The sequence below is a fragment of the Gymnogyps californianus genome, chromosome 18 (assembly GCF_018139145.2).
Source record: "Gymnogyps californianus isolate 813 chromosome 18, ASM1813914v2, whole genome shotgun sequence".
Classification (NCBI taxonomy): domain Eukaryota; kingdom Metazoa; phylum Chordata; class Aves; order Accipitriformes; family Cathartidae; genus Gymnogyps; species Gymnogyps californianus.
In genome coordinates, this window is record NC_059488.1 from 7,829,445 (window position 1) to 7,849,319 (window position 19,875).

Consider the following 19,875-nt stretch of genomic DNA (forward strand, 5'->3'; position numbering starts at 1 on the left):
ATCACCTCCGCACTGCTGCCAGTCCAGGGGAACCGTATCACACGGACACCGCGAACCTCGGTGATTGTGGAAGCCAGGCAATGCTGCTGGCACCCTACACAAAATGTTTTGCTGACCCAGATCTGCCACTCTATAGCCTAACAACAAATCTGCCCAGAAACAGACCTCGAATGTAGTCTAAATTCCCTGCACAGTGCCCTCTTTTGAACTCAGGATCCCACAGCTTCCAGCCACTGGGTTATTCTTCAATGAAGCAAACACACATGGGGACTAGAGTTCCTGCTCACTCACTATCAGGACTAACTCTCCATCTGCATCTCCAAAGACAACGGTGGGTATTTTATGGCTACATGAAGAGCCTCCCAGATTTCTGGTCTCTGCTCTCTGTCTCCCAATCCACTCGAGAAAGACTCACAACACAGCTTGTTTCACAGACGCCTTTTAGTTTGACTTAACGTGTGCCTATTAATCAGTTGAGACAGTCTCCAGTCAAGGGGCCTCTGTAAAGGTTTAATAAACTACAAGTGGTGCTGCCTCCCCGAAGTGGACACTCGTCGCTGTGACTAACAAGTTTCCATTGACGTGAAACATAAAACTTTCTCGCCCCGCCTGCTCCTCCTAGCCCCCATCACTTTTCTTTTGTTAAGCCTCCTGGCAGCACAAAGTGTCACCTTCCCAGGGTTTTTTAATATGAATGTGAAATTAGTGAGGCTTGCCCTTTCCCCTGGCGGACAGAATCCTCTGTTATTAAAAAGTAAAGCACTTTAATAATGAAAACTTTTTCTCTTTTTCCTGTGTTTTAACTGTTTAAAATTAATGAGAAGGGCATAACGGTTGTCAAAGCGATATTGAAAGCCGGGTAGCCAGGACCGAATAAGCACGAAAATCCCTCCAGAGTGTTAAATAAACAGTGCTTCAGCCCCCTCTGAATCCCTCTGTTGGTTATTGTATACATTCTGTAACAGCACTCAGAATAGATCTGAGCACCGGGGAGGCAGAAAGGTTTCAGAATTCCAATAAAGGCCTCAAATTAAAGACAGCCTGGTGCGAATTCCAGGAGAAAATTAAAGAGACCTCAAGCTTAAGTGACAGGTGACTTGCTTCTGTGTCACAACTGTCAGGGGATTTAGTGATAATATGGCAATATATTACAAAGGACTTTTCTTATTCCCCCCTTTAGGTTTCAAAATGAGGCATCTCTTCTTCCTGGTGCTGGGGGGGGTGTGGGGGGGGCGCGGAAAGTAAGACAAAAATGAGGGATAAAAAACTAGGTGCATAATTTCCAAAGTGTGAGGTCAGTCCAAGAGAAATAAATGAAAAAAAGCAAACAGCAGGAAACATAATGTACTCGGAAAACAGCTTCTCCCCTCCTCCCATCTCCACCTTGTCTTTTATCCCCTTCAGCCCCTTGAGACAGATCTCATTTTAAAATTGCCCCCTAATGGGCATGAAAAAAAACCTGTGTTTGATTCCTGCCTTCCAGGGAGGGTCATAAAAAAACCCAAAACCAAAACCAAACAATAATAATAAAAAAATAAATCTAAATTTAAAACTGACTCAAAGCCAAACTGTGAAAATAAAACCTGCACACCATGCAAGTGTCTGGACAGATGAAATAAAACAGTGCTACTAGAAGCCATCCTCTATGCTTTACTCACACAAGCGAGCTTTAATCCTGCTCGTATCCTGGTTCAGATGAACAGGACAATTAATTTGAGACCTTACATGTTTTTCCAAGACCCAAAAGATAAAAGCCTACCCCAGAGGTTTGCCTGATCTACTCTCCATCTAGATGAATTTGTTATATCTGTTAAGTAAGAAGCATTATTGCCATTATGGAGAAATAGTGGGATAGGAAAACTTTTTCTACCTTGTGTTTGCTTAAAGCCTATTCTGGCAGATCCCTAACCACTAGCATAATGACTGTGATCAATAACAATATCTATAAGCTAAAAGAAGAAATGGGCCTGGATGCAATGTTATTTAACCGGTTCAAGACATCAGGGGGACTCCCCCAAATGCCAACTACACCAGGGAAAGACATACTTATCTCTTTCAGAAGAAGGAAACTTCTGATTATAAAGACTGCAGCTTTTAGGTTTGAGAGGTTGGGATAAGTACTGAAAGCTTCTGATTTCATTAAGAGAATACGTTAATGGAAGAAGGAATTGAAACACAATAAAACTAGACTGAGGTAGAAAAGTTCTTTCTTAAAAGAGTAAAAAAAAAAAAAAAAAAAAAAGGATGGGAAAAAAAGCACCAAAAAGCCAGGCTGTAACATCCTGCTTCCATTATACTTCAAAACAAAATGAAGGATTTTGTTTTAATAACAACTTTTTACTAACCTCCGCACACCTTCTCTAGAACTCACCAAGTCCCCCTGCCCCCCTCCATAAAAGTTGAAAGATCAAATTTATTCTCTTTGTAGGCAGGTGAACATTCACACACCCAGACATAGCCACATATATATTTTATATACCTAAATATAAAATATACATTTTACAGGCACTTCAGCTTGCTCCCTGGCTGCACACAGAAGCCCAAAAAATACATGTTCCAACGTGGTACTTATAATGGACTTCAGGTGAGGCAATGAGAACTGAAGAGCATTATAATGAGGTTCTTGTGTGCACGACTATAATATATACATGACTCAATGCATGGAGAGCTGATAAGCAAAGCTAACACTCTCTCGAATGGCAACATCACAAACAGATCAGGTTCAGCTCCTCATAACAAGTCCTCAATCACTCTCTGTCCTATGCAATGTCCCATTGCATTCCCAGCTTATTGTACTGTCTTTACGGCAAACTTAGAGAATTTAATAGAGATTAACCCTCCTGAAAACTTGGAAACATACCTCTGCAGCTTCTGAGAAAGCACTGCAGACCACTTACAGAGCCTCTGATGGCAATAAAATACAAAGCTAACAAACAGAATGAATCCTTGATTGCATTTAATATATTTTTCAAGTAATTCCTGAAGAAGCCTATTTGATATTGACAGAACTACTGTAATTTCATCCCCATTAAATAATACAGAATTCTTTCCATAAAGAGAAACTCAAATAGAGTTTCTGTCACACAAAAATAGTTTATTCTGTATTTATAAGTTCCTGCAGCAGATTCAGGCCATCCTACAGCCAGAGTGGATATATCTCAGCTCCAGTGAAGTCAACAGCAAAATCCCATTCCCTTTGATGGCAGAGGGAAGAGAGGAATTCAACCCCACCTTTGACTGCAAGTGCAAGGAACCAGCTCCTTCCGTACATGTACTCGAGTACGGCACCTGGCATGGCAGGGCATGCCCAGGCAGCACTGCTGAGCGAAAACCAGAGTAACACCTACTTTCAAATATGGTTTGGTTTTATATTTTTTTGAAGGAAAGGGAGAAAGACAAAAGAAGAATATGTAGAATATTCTGTGCTTAGATGTGTAGAGTATTTTACAATTTGAAAGCATTGTAGAAATACCAATTTGATCAGTCCTGGTAGCAAATGGACTTTTTAGCTTTTTATTGCTGTTCCAAAGGCAAGGATACAAAGGCACTGAGATGTTTAGGTGAGAATTTTCCAAATGGATCAATGATTTTGAACCTCCGGAAGTACTGGGCTCTGACGTTCAACAATATTCAGCAGGCATTTTCTCCTGCCACTTTTCAAAAGCCAAATTATAATTTCCTAGAATAAACGTGTTCTCTTTTTTGCTCACTTTCCATGAAATAACATTTGTCCTCAAGCCCAGAACAGATAATATTCTGTCCCATGTCAGCAACAAATTTAAAGTGTGATTTCTGCATAAATGTAATTGTTGAAAAACTCTCCAAAGGAAACGCAAAGTTACCCACCTATAAGCACATTCGGCAGAAAAGGAAAGTATACACAGAAGAACTATTTAAAATAATTTCTGCATTAACAAAGCACAACTAAACTTCTGCATATTTGTTGAACGAGTTAAGAGGTCATACCCTAGGCATGTTCCAGACATTTAAAATATAGGCATTACAGGCTGATTTCAGTGAAAAAACTGTGCAGTGGTGGGAAAGAGCTTTAAATAGAGCTGTATCTCAGATGTGCCACAGATCTGGCTTTCTGTGAAATATAGGGCATGTAGGAAAACTGAACATCTTTCAAAAGCATGTTTACCAAGAACACCACAGTTCGTAACAGTCATCTGCAGGAAACAAGGCGGCTCATACATGGTATAACAGAAAGAACGAGCAGGCAAAACAGCAACAAGAGAAAAAAAGAGCATGCTGCATCATGCTTGACACATTCTTGACTTCCATTCAAAATGAGGGTTCTTGGAGGATTTAATTTGCCAGAATGCAGAAACGCCTGAGACATCAATTGCAAATGACTGAATTCTGTGAATTAGCAACTTGAAGGCAGACCCAATGCTTGCCGAAGTCAATGAAAAGATGCCTGTCAACCCAGTGAGCTTTGTTTTAGGCTCCAAGTAAACACAGATAATAAAAAATCCCTATGTAACATATCACCCAATAAATTTTCCTTATTTCTTCAGAGAAGTTTTGTGTCATTTGTGATATCCAACAGTATTTTAGTGCAGAAAAGCCAAGAAGAACAGAAACACTGTGGGGGAAAAAACCCAAAGCTTTTGCAGCCAGAAACCTTTACTGTCTGTTACAAGAACATTTGCTGAAGAGTTAGAAACGACTGCTTTTTGGGGACAACAGTTTAAAGATTGGACAATTGTGATATAAAGCAGTTCTATAATTATTTGCACTGCCTGACATCATGGATATACCAACCCTTGTATTGTAAAGATAGAAGCTAAGGGAGGAATACTTGTGATGTTTAACTGGTAATGAAAATTGGAGGAATTCCAAATTAGCAGAATAACTCACCTTGCTTCCTGGTCTGTGCAACTTGAAGCGATCATCTTTCATCAGGCTGGATAACACCTTCTCCATCTTTATCTCTGAAACACTGAAGCAACAAAGACAAAAAATTACCATTTCTCCTGCTTTTCAAATATAGCATGTAACAAGCCACAGGCTGATAACGGATAGCAAAAAGATTGAGATTTACATGCTCAACTTAAGAATTTATCCCTGAAATACATGAGGTCTTACCCCAGACACTCACTCAGCAACCCTAGAAGCATTAACTACTGTAAAATCTCAACCCCAGCTAAACCGGTGCTTTCACTAGAACAGAGACACAATTTTACCCACAGTCTGGTCGCTGTTACGAGTCACCAACACACACTCCAATTCTAACAGAGCATCAAAATAACTGAGGGGGGACTTTCAGGTCACTGAAAGTCTCTTTGGTTCTCAATCAGAGTAACTGATTAAAGAAAATTTTAGGCCTTTAATTATATTTCTGTTGTTTTCATAATTTTTCTTTCCTTGCATTGAGAAGCACAAAGACAACTGGGAACGATTTGGTTACGTTTTCCACTAAAAGAAACTCAAAACAGAGTTGAAGCAGCTCATAACATTAATGCTTCTTGTAGATTTGCTTTATAACTATAAACAATAAGATCTGTAACCTCCACTTTGAACCCAGAGGGTGTCAAACATTTTATTGTACATTAGATGCCATGGGCAGAGAGTAGAAGGTGTCTGCATTTGGTTGCTTGTGCAAGTGTGAGAAAGAGACTGACTGAGACATACACATACAGGCTGGAAAGATGTGCTTCACTTACTTTGCTGCTACTCCTACATCTTGTCTCCCCCAATTTACCTTCTAGATTCTCTGGAACCAGAGACATTGCTCAACCCTCATTCAAGGAACACAGTGCTTTGATATTTACACACATTTGTTTCCACCCATGTTAGCGACCACGCTCCCAAAACTAAAGAGGTAACACTGTGTCTTTACACACAGCTCCTTCCTCTCATAGTGACTCAAGCTCAGAGGGTAACAACAGGATCCCAAGCAACTTCTCCTATCAAGCCAACTCTCCCATAGCTTCCTTCCCTCTGGTCACATCATCGCCCTTTCCCACAAGACCTTACATCATTCCAACTTCTTGCTAGGTTGCTTGGGTCAAAGCTCAGAGACACACTTCCTGATGGACACACTCACCCTCCAATTCATTTATAGCTTCAAAAGCCACCTCTGACATCAAACACATGGTTTGATTTCCTTCCCCATTCTGACAACTCACCTTCCCTCTCATTTGAAGTGTAAAGCCAAAGCCTGGCCCATTAGGGACCCCACAGCATTTTTTTTAAATACAGGAGACTCAGTCAGCTGTCCTAGCCAGGCTTCACACTGGGCATTTATTTTCATTCTGTCGGCTCACATTCCTCCTGTAGATTCAACCAGATGATTTATTCTCCAGTCCTGCTCGCAAGACACTGCTGGCTACTGTTATGGCCCAGATACTGGAAACGCTTATAAACCTGCTTCATTTTAAAGTGAGCGGTCCTACTTAGAAGTGCATTTACAGGAGACTAGAAATTCTTCATCCTCTTTAACACTGTCTTGTGGGACACACGCACACCAGGTGACAACACAGGAACAGCTGTGCAGCTCCAGGCCATTAATATTACAGCTGCATCCAAACTGGATCCCATTTCCAAGGGAATTACTCAGATGATAAAAGCTGAAGTTCGTGCTCCCAAATTTTCAGCAATGGGCAAAGGTCATCTCTAGAAAAGAGGTTCTTTTCCTTTTTATACCAGAATAAATCATAAATACTGCATGGAAGCCAAGGAGTTCATTTGGAGTTATATCAGTCTAAGGAAGAGAGAAGTCTTGGGGCTCCAGCAGTTCTCAGACTCCTCAATCTCAGATGGTCAGAAAGATGTATGCAGTTTCTGAAAGGAAGCATTGCTGATATTCTTCAATTTGTAACGTACAGAAAGAAATTATAACAAGAAGGATATCCCCTTTCTTTTCACTCAAAGATCTCTAAACACCTGGCTAGGAGGAATGGATGAATCTTTGCCATACTGTGTAACAGGATACTGTGATCCTCGCCTGTTCCCCAGTCCTTCCCAGCTAAAGCGACAAATACCTTCACTTTTGCAATCTGCCTTTTCAACCTCAGCCAGCTCACCACCACAACATAAGGAAAGGAAAAGAGATGGTCCAGAGAAATAGCCATCCAGCCTGGAAGGCACAGGCCAGTGTGGCCATAAGATATCCTATACGGGAGACAAGCCCCATCGCTGTGCAGCTGGGACTCACGATGTAGCAGATTCCTCTGCAGCGGATGCAGAGAAAGGCGGGGGAGTGATGGGGGAGAAAGGGAAATGGAGCATAAAAAGAAAACTGAGGGTTTCTCTGTTTGGTTTTGAAAAGTATAACAGTAAATTAAAACATAAATGGCAACCACTTAAGCAAGAGAAAAGCATACCTCCCCATCCCCTCCAAAGCTTGCTTTGACACCACTATGAATGAAAACGTCAAACCTTTGACATTGATTTGTCTGAGATGTCACCCCCTCTCCGATCCTCCTCTCGCCTGGCGTGCTGCCAGCTCGCAGCCTAACAGATATGTGAACTTGGTTCACAGCGGGGAGCATCATGTGAGGGGAGCAGGGGAGGGGGGCAAGCACAACCGTACAGAAGGGAGAGAAATGACTCGTGCCTTCACGGTGATGCGTTTTCCTTTATAAATTAGTTAGGCCGCCGTTAGGAGATAAAGAAATTATCTGATAGCTGTCGAGGCAGGCGCTGCTAGATTGCAGTTGAAGGAACTAAAAGAGACATAAGGAAAAAAAAAAAGTGAACCTCACTGACTTTCTTCTGCTTCTTGCCTCCTCCCTTTGAAGGAAAATCTGTTAGTTACGCTTAGAGCTGAGACAGAACATTTTGGAGTCTAACCTTTAAAAAAAAAAAAGAAAAAAGAAAGAAAATGTACAGAAAACATGAGCATGCATGTGCATGCACATACGCATTTACAGTTAGGTAGAGGAACCACAACTTCGAGCCACACAAAGACTGAAAAGAAAGTTGCAGAGAGGCATGCAGCTTTCTTGAGCCCCAACGGGAATTACTCATCTCAGCAGAGCCAAAGTGAGATCGTTTTGGCAAACGCTAACGCTGCTTTTCCACACTGGAAGCCAAGGAGAGGCTTCAGGTACTGGTGAAAATTAATTGCGAGCGATTTCCAATTTCAAAGGCAGTCATCCCTAATTCCGAAGTGGATTTTCATCCAGGAACAAAGCCACGTCTGCTCTCATTACTTCCGACTCTCAACATTTCTGGACTTACTCCCATGCATGCTGGGGTGGGTGGAGGGGCTTAAGAAAAAACTCTGGGTCAGATCCTCATCTACTGTAAATCAGCACAGCACTGCTCATTTACACCAGCTGAAGGCTGCGGGGACCCATCTCATGCTTTGTCTTCTCAGAAATACATATTTTATGAAGTATTTACATTTCAATAAACCCAGCAGGAATTTCATTTAAAAAAGAAAAAACAAATTAAAAAAAATTCACAACACACACTCATCCTCAACAAAAAAGAAGAGATTTAAAAATTAAGCAAAGAATAAAAAACCGCAAACTCCAGTAACTTGTGCAGTCCAAGTCAAAAGCTACAAAGACTTAGGGTAAAGAAACAAAAATTATCAGTGCTTAAGAGGATCGGTGACAGTCCAACACATGCTGTCTTTCGCCCTCGCACTGAATTAAATTGTCAGGATTATCACCATAATGCTCTGTTTATGAAGGGTAACGGCAATTTGTGCTGATGGCACTTGCTGCCTTTAGCTTCAAGCTGCCTTCCTGCATCTTCTCTGTAATTCATCAGCTCTCTTTTCTATCCCGTTGCCCCTTCTCACACCATACGCTACTATGTAGGAAGAGCGGAGGACACATGACTGCAAACAGGCCGAATCGCCCACCCATGCCAATTAGACACTCATTTTCTTCCATCTGAAGACAGGGGTCAAGGAAGGCAAATTACACTCCTTTTTTGGCAAGTCCCTTATCTGCAGGGCAGCACGTTTTATGAAGAATATAAAACAAACAAACAAGAAAAGACAATCCCCAGAGTTGTTTGGCTCTACTGATTTGAGAAGTGGAGAAAAAAAAAAAATAAATTTTCAAATAAACCTCCCTCTGCTCATTCAGCAGTCTTCTACAGATTCCTGAAGAACTCAGCTAGCTCAACAACAGGTCTCCTTAGCAGATATAATTACCAGCGTGAGTGACACTGCTCCTTAAACTTGTTAAACAACAACAAAATCGGATAAAAGCATTAACATTTAAAATAAAGGAGGGAAATTTCCCTCTCCCTCCTCCAACACTTCCAAAATATTATAAAATAGAAAAACAGAACTTTCCACTTGGAGTTAAAAATTCACAATTATGTGGGATTTCACCTTTAAATGTCAGTGCTGTTTGTTACATGAAAAAAACCCCTGTCAGCTTAGCCCTCCATGTCTTGCTGGTGTCTGCTTAATAGATAGTTACCTGGGATGATGGATGGCTCTTTGTTAGACCACTAAATGGCTCACAGCCTAGAATAAGCCTGTATTTACTGCCAACATTTGTTTGTTTCAAGGATGCAAAACCAAATTCGACTCCAAGCAGCTCCACCCGACATAAACACAAGAAATAAGAGAACTAATTTGTGCACGAGTTTACAGGGCTCCATCAACACTAGTACAACAATAAAGGGACTCTACTCGGCTGATGTTCTGAAATGCGGAGAGACAGCAGTGCAGGGAGCAAGGGGAGTCGCATATACCCAGCTGACTGCTGAGGAGGCTTGAGACCTGATAGCACTCCTGACTAGCAATGCTGAGCAGCGAGTTGTGGTTTTTCTCCACAAAAGGACCATTGTGCAAGCAGAGCTGGACTAAAATCTCATCATGTATCGGCCATCAGGTAGCCGACTGCATGTTGGGCTGGTCCTTACCCAGCCTGGCTTGCTCTCCTTACTGTCTGCTCCCAAGTCTGAGCTAGAGCCGGTGTAAGAGAAGCTTTCTCAGCTAGCTTGGAAGCACACCCCACTTTTGGTCTGCAGAGTCCACCCCCCTTATTGCATTCCAGGACCATACTGGGCACTCGGCACTTGCAAAAGCCTCTACTATTCCTGTCACAAGCCACTTACACAACACATCTTGGCCAATTACCTGCCAGATATGACCCACAGCTCCCTAGCTATTTCTCCGCCGGATCTCTCCTGAAGAGAAAGCACAATCTCTGACAATATGGTGCTATGCAGGCAGATGGCCAGTTAGCATTTGACAGGCTCATTTGACTTGTGATCTCCACATAGCCACAATTTGAACTCAGGGCCAGAGAGATAACAACGGATTGCAAAGGATCTCCGACTATCGTCTCCTCTCTGCCCCTCACCACACACACTCATGCACAATCTGTCAGGCTGATGATTTTCACACACTTTCCTCTTCTCCTTTTGCTAGTCTGGGGCCGGTCCTGGATCACAAGAATTAATAAATTCTTATTAAAACCTGCACGAGACACTCCCGCTGAAAGTGCCATGGAAGGTTAATTAGCAAGGATGAGCTGAAACTTTTGTTCGCGTTTCTGACTCACTTAATCTTGTGAGAAGCCAGCAAGCTGACATATTCTGCCTCTGAAGGCGCCAGGACAAGCAGGCTGTTCCCGTGACAGCCAATGCGAGCCGTCCTCCCGATCCGGTGGATGTATTCCGCAGGTGAAGCCGGAGCGTTATACTTCAAAAAGGGAACATGAGAAGGGAAAGGAGGAATTAACAGAACACAGCGTGTTAATTATAAACGAGACACTCAGCCCGCTCATCTGAAACAAAAGGGATCTTAGCAAAACCCACATGCTGTACCTCCCTCGGAATTGGCCTGTTTATAAAGAGCCCATCGGGCTCATCCCTGTAACCGTCACTCAGCCCCCTCAGCCACAGCAGTTTTTTGACATGCGAACGTGACACATTAGCCAACTTTCAGATAATAGGACAGTTTCCCCATCTCAGTGTCTCTCTTTGCCTTTTACATTTTATTTCTATACAGGCACGTCAGGAACCTGTTTGCTTCCCTTAAAAAAAAAAAAACCAAAACCAAACCCACAACCCCCAGGACTACCCACACAGAGCGGGAAGCTGCCTGCTTTGCATGTGGGAGAAAAGCTATAAAAGACGACGGATTCAAATTTGCAGTTGGGCCAAATTGCTTTGTTTTGATTAAAGCAAATCATAGCCGGTTACTGGATAGAAGAAATCTAAGAGAGATGAGGGAGTAAGTGCTTTCAGCAGCGTATGATACAAGTAGCAATTGTCTTCCCATGTACAACTATCAGGCACTACGAAAATGTTGCTTAAAGCCCCCCCTAATATAGCGGTGCCTCTCATTTACTTCACTGGGAATCAAAACTGCCCGGCCATTTGCAAGATCTGATAAAGGGTGACATACTTCCCTCCCTTTAACCTCCCCCTATTCTTCCCCCCCTCCTCTCCTTCCTGGAAAAATGAACATGCACAGAGCTACTGCTCAGAAATGAGCCCTCAGCAGTTTAACTGGAAAAAACCCAACAACCAAAGCCCACTCTAGTGTTTATACCTGTGCCCTCTGGCAAAGTTTCTACTGGCTAGAGGTGTGAGTAAGATGCTGTGAGCAATCTAATTGCTCCCTGCAGGTCCTTGATCTTGGACACAGCTCTCAGGACAGCTGAGATTTCGCCTTCTGGACACACAGAAGTCTCCCAGGGCTTTAGGTAATTTGCACTGCGTTCTAACACTGGCAACTATATCTTTGGTTAAATTATATTAATATACAGATCTGGGAATTAAAGACTTCACTCCCCCAGCCTTCTCTGACTAGCTAGCCACTACAAAATCTTTCTTTTTTAAAAACACAAAATTAAAATAAAATTTGTTACCTGAAGGGATGAAGTAGAAATTAAAAAGCTTTGTTGAGGCTCTGTGCCCTGTTCTTTTTACCCAGGTGTCACTTGATACATGAGAATCTCTGGATCAGTTTTTCCTCAATTCAACTAACCTTTTTTTAATTATAGATCTTTTCTAAAAATGAAATCTGCTTCATGCTCTCAGCTTCCTCTTTGAAATGACAGGCTGCTATTTTTAAGGTTCAATCCATCTCCCTGAGTTTCTATTTTTTTTCAAAGACAATATTTCTCTCAACAGCAGTGCAGCAGTGTTGGGGTTTTTTTGGGTTTTGATTTTTTTCCCCCCCTGGGAAAATCTGAACTATGCAGTTCTACTGAAAGCTGAATGCTTACAGCTACCCAGCCCCAGCCCCAACCCAGCAAAGCCTCACTTGAAACATTCAGGTCATTGCACAGGCACTATTGGGCTACTCAATGTTTAACATTAGGATCACACTTAAACTCCTCATGGAGCTGCCTCCCCAGCAAGCTCAGAAAAATAGAAACACAGAACTGCAAGAGAGATGGCCACTACTTCACACAATCTGGCTTCCTGCGGGGGGAAACGGAGGGTGTTTCCTCCCAGCCAGTGGAATATTATTACACAGCTGATAACACTGGAGTTATTGAAGAGGAAAACAGACTGTCAAAACCAAAGAGATGATAGCAAAGCTGTATCCTAACAAAACCATGAGTCCCAGTCCTGCAGGCAGGAACACATGGGTCTCCCACACCTGTAGGCATCAGCACAAAGACCAGCAAACTGCAGAAAGAGGGTCTGGACTGGAAAGGGATTTCATCTGAGCAAGACTGCACTTAATACATACATACACAGCAAACCTACCTGTATGATCCATGTAACTTGAGGCAGGTCTAGTCCACGTGCTGCAACATCCTTTAAAATTAATGAGGAAATTACTTCAGTAAAAATGCTCTGAAGATACCAGCAAAGAACTCTTCTGGGATGGCAATTATGCCAGGAAACAACTGGCTATGCAAGTAGGAATTTTACGTGCCTAGTTTGGGGAGAGATGGACTGAAGGCCAGAAATAATGCTGAGGGTTTAAAACACAAGGAATATTGTTAACAGACTAATACAATGAAAAATGATCCACTACTATTGCCCAAAGCCTGGAAGACATAAAAACACCTATTTCAGGAGAGGAGTGGTGTTGAATTACAGCAGTCTGCTACAATCCCTTTACATCATATCTGAGCGAATCAACTGTCTTAATGGTAGTGACACCTTTGGTTCTTCAGTTTGTTTCACTGATGAAAACAGATCTGCTTGTAGGCACCTACTACCCAAGCAGTGAGAGAGCCAGAATTAAATCTCTGGAAGGCAACACTATTTCTGAGCACACCTTTCTCCACAGCAAGCCTAAGAACTAAAACCAGGCTGCTTATGATGAAAAGGAAAATGGCCATAAAGCAAATGGTCAAGGATCCTAGGCCTTGAGTGGAATGTTCAAAGATGCACTGATCTCCACCTACAAATAATTAGTTGTTTCCTAGGTGATAGTCGGAAGTTGAGGAGCAGATGACTTGCAGGTCACCCAGCCCTATGATAAAAGGCCAACAAACAATTTAGCAGAATCTGCAGGAAGCTGGAGTACAGCTCGAGGAGAGGGGACTTCAGCTATCCCTTAGATTTTCACCAGTCTGGCTTTGATTTGGAGAAACAAAACTCAGCCTTGAAGAAGAGTCTGAAGCTGCTGTCAGGAGTGTTATTTGATGTGCCAGCTGGTGAGAAAACCCCTCAACTTGGAGAAGGACTTGAATGAGACCCTTTAGTTATCCACAGCCAGTATAGCTCAAAAAATATACCCTTTCAAAGAGAAAAGAGAGTTTAAATACTGTTCAAAACAGAGAGAGACTGCAAACACGTTTCAATCTCCCTTCTTGATTTTCTGTTCATTAGTAATGTCCTCACATACTCCTTGGATTTTACATTCACCACGCGCAACAGCAGAGCAGGTGTGCAGATTTAACTCTGTTAGGAAATGTTTTGGAACACATGTATCTTTTAGCTAGTTGCAAAATAGAATATATTAAGAACGTAAGCAGGAGCTTAATGTACTAAAAATGTGTCAGCCACCCACTGAAGTGTTTTCATGCAACTCCCACACACGTTAAAAGACTAGGAAGCTGATGTTTTGGCAGCAAAGGCCTTCCCATAAGCACTAGCCAGGTTGCTTTGTGGCTCCAACTGCAGTAAAAGAGGAGACACTTTCCACAGCGCCCACTCTGAAATAATATACACTTTCGCTCCAACACGCTCATTAAGAAACGACTTGTTCCCAGAGTCAGAATGAACAGATGTACAAAAAGCCATTTAAAGGAGGTTGGAGAGAATAAATCAAGAGAAGTCGGGGAACGTGTACAGCAGTTACCAGGATAACAAGATTATAAACTCTACAGCACGATCAGACGGGAGTGCTGATGTCTGATTCCGATCTGGCTCGCTCTGCTATATACTTCCATGCTGACAAGTCTTTGGTCTTTTCCTATACTGTGCTCTTTCTCATACCCAGCAGTCTAGGAAAGGCTGTGTTTGATGAGAGAACTCTGACCTTAGGACAGGGCCAGTTTACCCAAAATAAACAGATAACCAAGCCATCCCTGTGGTCAGGAGCAGGCACCTCCAACATGGGGAGAAGTAGACAGCAGGGGCAGGAGCCATCCCTCTCATCCATCAGGATTCTTTCCCTCCTAAGACACCTTTTCTCAACACCTCTGGCTGGGAAACTACTGCCGCAGACAGTATTGTTCTCATGTGCACTTCCCAAAGCAAGCAGGAAGTTGAAAAGGTTAACCGAAAGCCTAATAAATAGCCAGGGACAACATTTTAGTGGGAGGCTCTCTCCCATCATCAGCCTTGTATTCACTATTGCTTTCACAATGCCACCAACTCCACTCAGCTGTTACTGACACATATCAGCAGGTATTCTCCCGGGGTTTAACTTGGCTTTCTTTCAGAAGTGTCTTGGGATTTACTGGTAATTGGAGTGTTTTGCAAACTCTCAAAGATTCCTCAGTATCAGTCCACCTGCATCTCCTGTAGCTCCTTGTCCTCAAAGACCCTAGTAGAGAGCAGCAAGGTAGAATTAGGATAAAAAGTTTGAGTTGATTTGCTTTCCTCTGCTGGCAGAGCCCATGAGCTTCCTGCTTCTCAGATCTTTAGAAAAATACTTGTGGGTCACCTTACCAGGAAAGAATACAGCTCAACCAACAATTATCTAGTTTTACTAGCACTACATTTATTCCACACACAGAAGCACTAACCTGCTGCCAGTGCTCTTTCAAGAAGCCCAACAGATTTCCAATGTACTACACTCCCTTCTTTTCCACTGCCCCACATGGTATTCCTCTTTCTATGCATGACCTCACACCACCATTCCTTAATAACAGGGAAATCAAGAATATGACACCTCAGCAGGTCGCCGCTGATTCCTTTCAATGGGCAATGGAAGGGAGAATTAAGTGACCATCTCACAGGAGCAAGGAGAAATAATCTACACCAGTGCAATTTTAAAGAAAACCCAGATGCCAAGCAAACACGATAATCTGAAGCCTTAACCACGTTCCTGCCCTGATCCCAAATGCAAGCCACAGAATGGCACAGTATCAAGGTACAATCCACCTGAGGACCCGCAGAAATGCTGAAATTTCTGCTTCTAACAATTCACGTTACCAGCCTGTGCTCGTGGTGGTGGGGTACAGAGGGGTGGGTGCAAGGGAACGGAGGGCAGAAAGGCCACACCAAAAGCGAGGCGTATCGCTGCAGAAGATCAGAACCAACACAGCCACAAAAGTTTTGCAAGGGCCTTGGTTTGCTCAGTCCCTCTCGCACAATCTAATTAGGGCAAAGGAAATTGCTAAAGTTGCTTTTGAAAGACACTCAATGGTGAGGTCTTGAAGGCCCAGAGCTTGACAATTGGCTGCCTACATGAGGCCTAGAAGTACAGATGGAAGGCAGCTTGCTCAGGTGCCAGGCTGTCAGTTGGATTAAAATGACTCATTTATTTACCAAAGAACCTCACAAAGTGCTTTAGCTAACAGGCAGAGAGGGCCTAACGGCTCTCCAAGCTGGGGAAGAAGCTCTCGCGCCTTCCCGGCCTGCCAAAAGTCATTACTGCCGAGTGTGGAAAGCCATCAGCAGGGTAGAGACCCCCGTCGGCAGGGTGACAGATTGGGCTGCGTAATCAGAGGAGGAAGGAGAGAGCGCAGAAGCTGTCAGAGGCGAAAGCTCTTGGCTGGGGCCGCCAGAAAACTGGCAAGATGAGTTAGCGTGACTGAGTAAACAGCAAACAATCTCCAAATGATCTTTCCTTTCTCCCTGGAAGAGATGAACTTGTTTAAAAGGCACATCCCAAAGGAAGCTGCAAAGAACTTCAGTGAAGGAGAGAGAAATAAATCTGGATGAGACCCTCTGAGATACACGGCCCTTCTTTATTTTCTTGTCTGCCAGCTTATATTGTCTGGCAAAAATATTTTATGGAATATATTAATATACATATGACATAGAGCAAATTAATAAAAGGAACAGCAGGTCCCATTGCTTACTAGAGCGGAAAGATGGGTGGAGAACATGGCATAAGGGACAAGGGAAGGACGGGAACATTATTTGTGTTGCTCTTTTGTGAGCCAGGTTTCAAAATTTTGTGGGCACAAAACGTGATTTCGCAGTGAAAAGAACAGAACCATCTTTCTGCAAAACATTTTTGCTGATACGAAGAAAAGTGTCAGAAAAAGCAATGCCCTCGGAGGCAGGAGGTGGTCACAGTGCCTGGCTGCCCTTTGGACATCTGCGTTGGGGAGGCACCTGTAATGTGGGACTAGTGCAAAGTGTATCTCTATATTAAGGTGTCCATATGGTCCCCATTACTGTGGTAACAGGCCACCTCCTGGTTTCAATGCATTTGTCCTCCCAACATCTCTGTAAGATAGAACAGTGCTACTATCCCCATTTTACAGATGGGGAGCTGAAGCACAGAGAGATTTTGGACTCAGACACACAACTTACTGTGCTTAACGTGCTAACCGTGTGCCAGCTGAGCCATAGTAACTGTAACTGTCAGGATTTGCATCCCTGCCTTGCAGTAAATGCAAAGTAGCTTAGATTGAAACGAAGGAGGGTTATGATAAATGCATTACCTTACACTACCCTCTTCACGGCAATCTAGGTTAATTCACATTACCTCCCATTTATGACAGGTCAGGAGCAAACACAACTATCGCTGCTCAGCTGACATGTGGCTACTTGCCTTGTCATCACAATTCCACATCCACTTGTACGGAGTCTGTGGCATGGCAGGAAAACAAACCACATCTCCAGTGTCTCAAGATGGGGATCCCATCCACTGGGATTTCTTTATCCAACTTATTCTTCTTCCTACTTTGTCAACAGCTGTATGTTTCCTGGCAGATTTTTCCTGCCACAGGCTACATTTCCCCTTCAAACGGTCTCACCAAGGAACTGATATCCCAGTAACTGCAATGATTCTGTTTTCTCTTTGTCTAAAATTGAGCATTCACTGTCTTTCCAAACTCATTGAACTGAAATTTCAGTAACAAGACATGTCCCTGAAATTTCTCAGTTATAGACAACATGTGCATGAAGGATAACAAAAGTTTAGCTATTTATAATTTAGAATTTACCAAACACTTTTTATCTTCAAAACACTTAATCTACACCACTGAATGATTTAAGCTTTGCTATCCTCCTCAGTTGAGACACTTAAGTATTACCTCTGTATACAGGGAAACCAAGTTATAGCTACACTTATGCATTGCAAAGATGCATTTTGACCTTGATCAAATCACTGACAGGTTGTACACACAAGCAGGACCAAGACTAGCATGTAACAAGTACAATTTTACAGGTGATACAATATATAATTTGGCAACACTAAATCAAACACTCCTATATACATGGCAGTCCTAGTTTGAACTGCAGGCATAAAAAGATAAAATTCAGCCCCCGCTCTCTGAAAAAAATTGCAACTAGTTTCCTTTAAGAATAATGTGCTGCAAGAACAGGAGTCATTTCAGAGCTGGAGAGGGTTTCTCAGCTCTAATTACTCCCGATCGCTGTAATTTACAAGTTTGCGGTGGGTAGAAATCGCCAAGATTCACACATTTTCAGATCAACAGCTGCCACTATTAGAGAGCAAATCGTGCAGCCTTCTGCACCACTGCAGCAGGCTAGCTGTGGCACCGACAGGTCAGAAACAAGAAGTGGAAGGTGCCACTGCAACACAAGGGTGCCAGCAAACTTCAGTAGAGGACAAGAACTGCTCCCTCTGCACCCTTGAAGGAAGCTTGAAGGGCAAAGCATGGAGAGCAGCAGAGCATGTACATGTCTAATGACACCATTCTCTGGTTGGGCTTCCTTTCCATCCCTGCAGGTTTTTGTTTTTAACCTTGGGGTACTCATTAAGATGGGAAATATCACATTACATCCAATTTACCTGGCAGTTATGGGGCATACTACAAATTAGGATTGCGTTCTACCGACTGCATGTGGAGGGCAAGGTTCCAGCTTCAAGTAAACAGATTTTTGCAGACATAAGACCATGCAAAATACGTAGAGGCCTCTTGTATAAGACACACACTTTTTCTGTATATGGTATCTTGCAGCAAAAGATCGTATAACAGTTTGCAAAGAGGGCACCAGTCCTTATTTAACATGTGAGATGCAGAAAAAGGAGATGACTTTCCTCAAGGTCAGACAGCGAGCTGGAATTAGAGCTCAGTGCCAAATCCTCTGTTCTACCATTAGATATCAGACAGGCCCATTAGTGTGGAGCTGCAAAGGGACTCTAAGTTACTTACAGTGCAAAGCAAGATGCCGGTCTTGGCTTTTAGGAACTCCTGGAAGACCTCTGTTCTTTCCTAGAGGATTGAAACAGAAAAATGAAGAGTGCTTATGCACATTACAATCAAACATAAAGCAAATTAGCTAATATAACAATTTAGCAACTATGCCTCGTCCGCTTATCATGTACAGCTTCAAAAGCAAAGGAACTGACTTCACGAGTTCCAGTCAGACTCTTCCTGGAAATGGAAAAAACCTATGGCATACAGGTGTGGTCCCAAGTAGGAAGGCACAGCGTCTGGGGCAAGCCTGAATGCATTTGGTCAAATCAAAGCAGCCAACACCTCCACGTTTGCACAGAAGCATGGCCTGTGTATGTCAAAAAACAGTAACTGTTTTACATGGAGAGGGGATCCACAAAAGATTAGGCAGCAGCAACAGGAGCACTGGCGTACTTTATGGGCAACATAGGCTTTTGTGAATGCAAGAAAAAGCTCGACATCTTAACTGCTGTCTGCCCAGTCACACGATGGGCAGGATAAGCCCATTTTGTTGACACAGCGATATAGTCACATCACAAGAGATCAGCCTCATCATGTGCCCAATGGGGCATGCAGACAGTCACTGGACTGACTGTAATTATTAAGTATCGGGGGTGCTCAGCCACACAGTTGCTCATGTGAACTGTTGTGGGTAAGTCTTCAAACAGGGCAGGAGAGACGAGACCTTGGCCAGAAACCCCAGCCCAAGGGGGCAAGGAGGCAGGACTCCTGGGCCCTGCAGGCAGCTGCCACAGAGCTTCCAGGGCACCTTCCCATGGCCTTCCCACAAGAAAAGGCCTCGTCCTGGCGAGGGCCACCAACGGGGCTGCTGACACGGGGATGGAGTCGTTCCTTCCCACGAGTGTCAGAGGCAGGTGCTCCCCAGCTTTGTCCTCATCGCTGGTCTGCACCACCAGAATTCCTGCAGCCCCTACTTCTAACACGAGCTCAGGCTCTCAGGCAGCTGTCCACAGCCACCAGATCCCAAATCACCCCGCCAGCAGTCTTTGAGCCATTGAGCCCCAGAACTGCAGGACCCTGCCAGTACGGCTCCTCACTTACCTTCAAACGCCTCCTGCTTTGTCAGTCCCAAAAGCTTCCTAAGCACACTCCAGTCAGTTTAACTACCTATTTTGGGGTGTGTTTTCTTCTTGATAAAAGCAATAGAAACTGATTCTCCAACCCACATTACATCACAACGATA

The 19,875-nt window shown here is 43.3% G+C and overlaps 1 protein-coding gene across 1 annotated transcript in view; it reads right to left on the reverse strand.

The window, feature by feature from the left end:
- The window catches only part of DDX31 (DEAD-box helicase 31), a 50,505-nt gene that overhangs the window by 17,829 nt on the left and 12,801 nt on the right, over positions 1-19,875 (reverse strand). Inside the window, exons 14-17 of the mRNA XM_050908183.1 lie at positions 18,648-18,707; positions 12,655-12,705; positions 10,491-10,630; positions 4,867-4,948 (exon numbers count right to left, since the gene is read on the reverse strand). Of these exons, the coding sequence (XP_050764140.1) occupies positions 4,867-4,948; positions 10,491-10,630; positions 12,655-12,705; positions 18,648-18,707 (333 nt within the window). The remainder of the gene's footprint in view (positions 1-4,866; positions 4,949-10,490; positions 10,631-12,654; positions 12,706-18,647; positions 18,708-19,875) is intronic.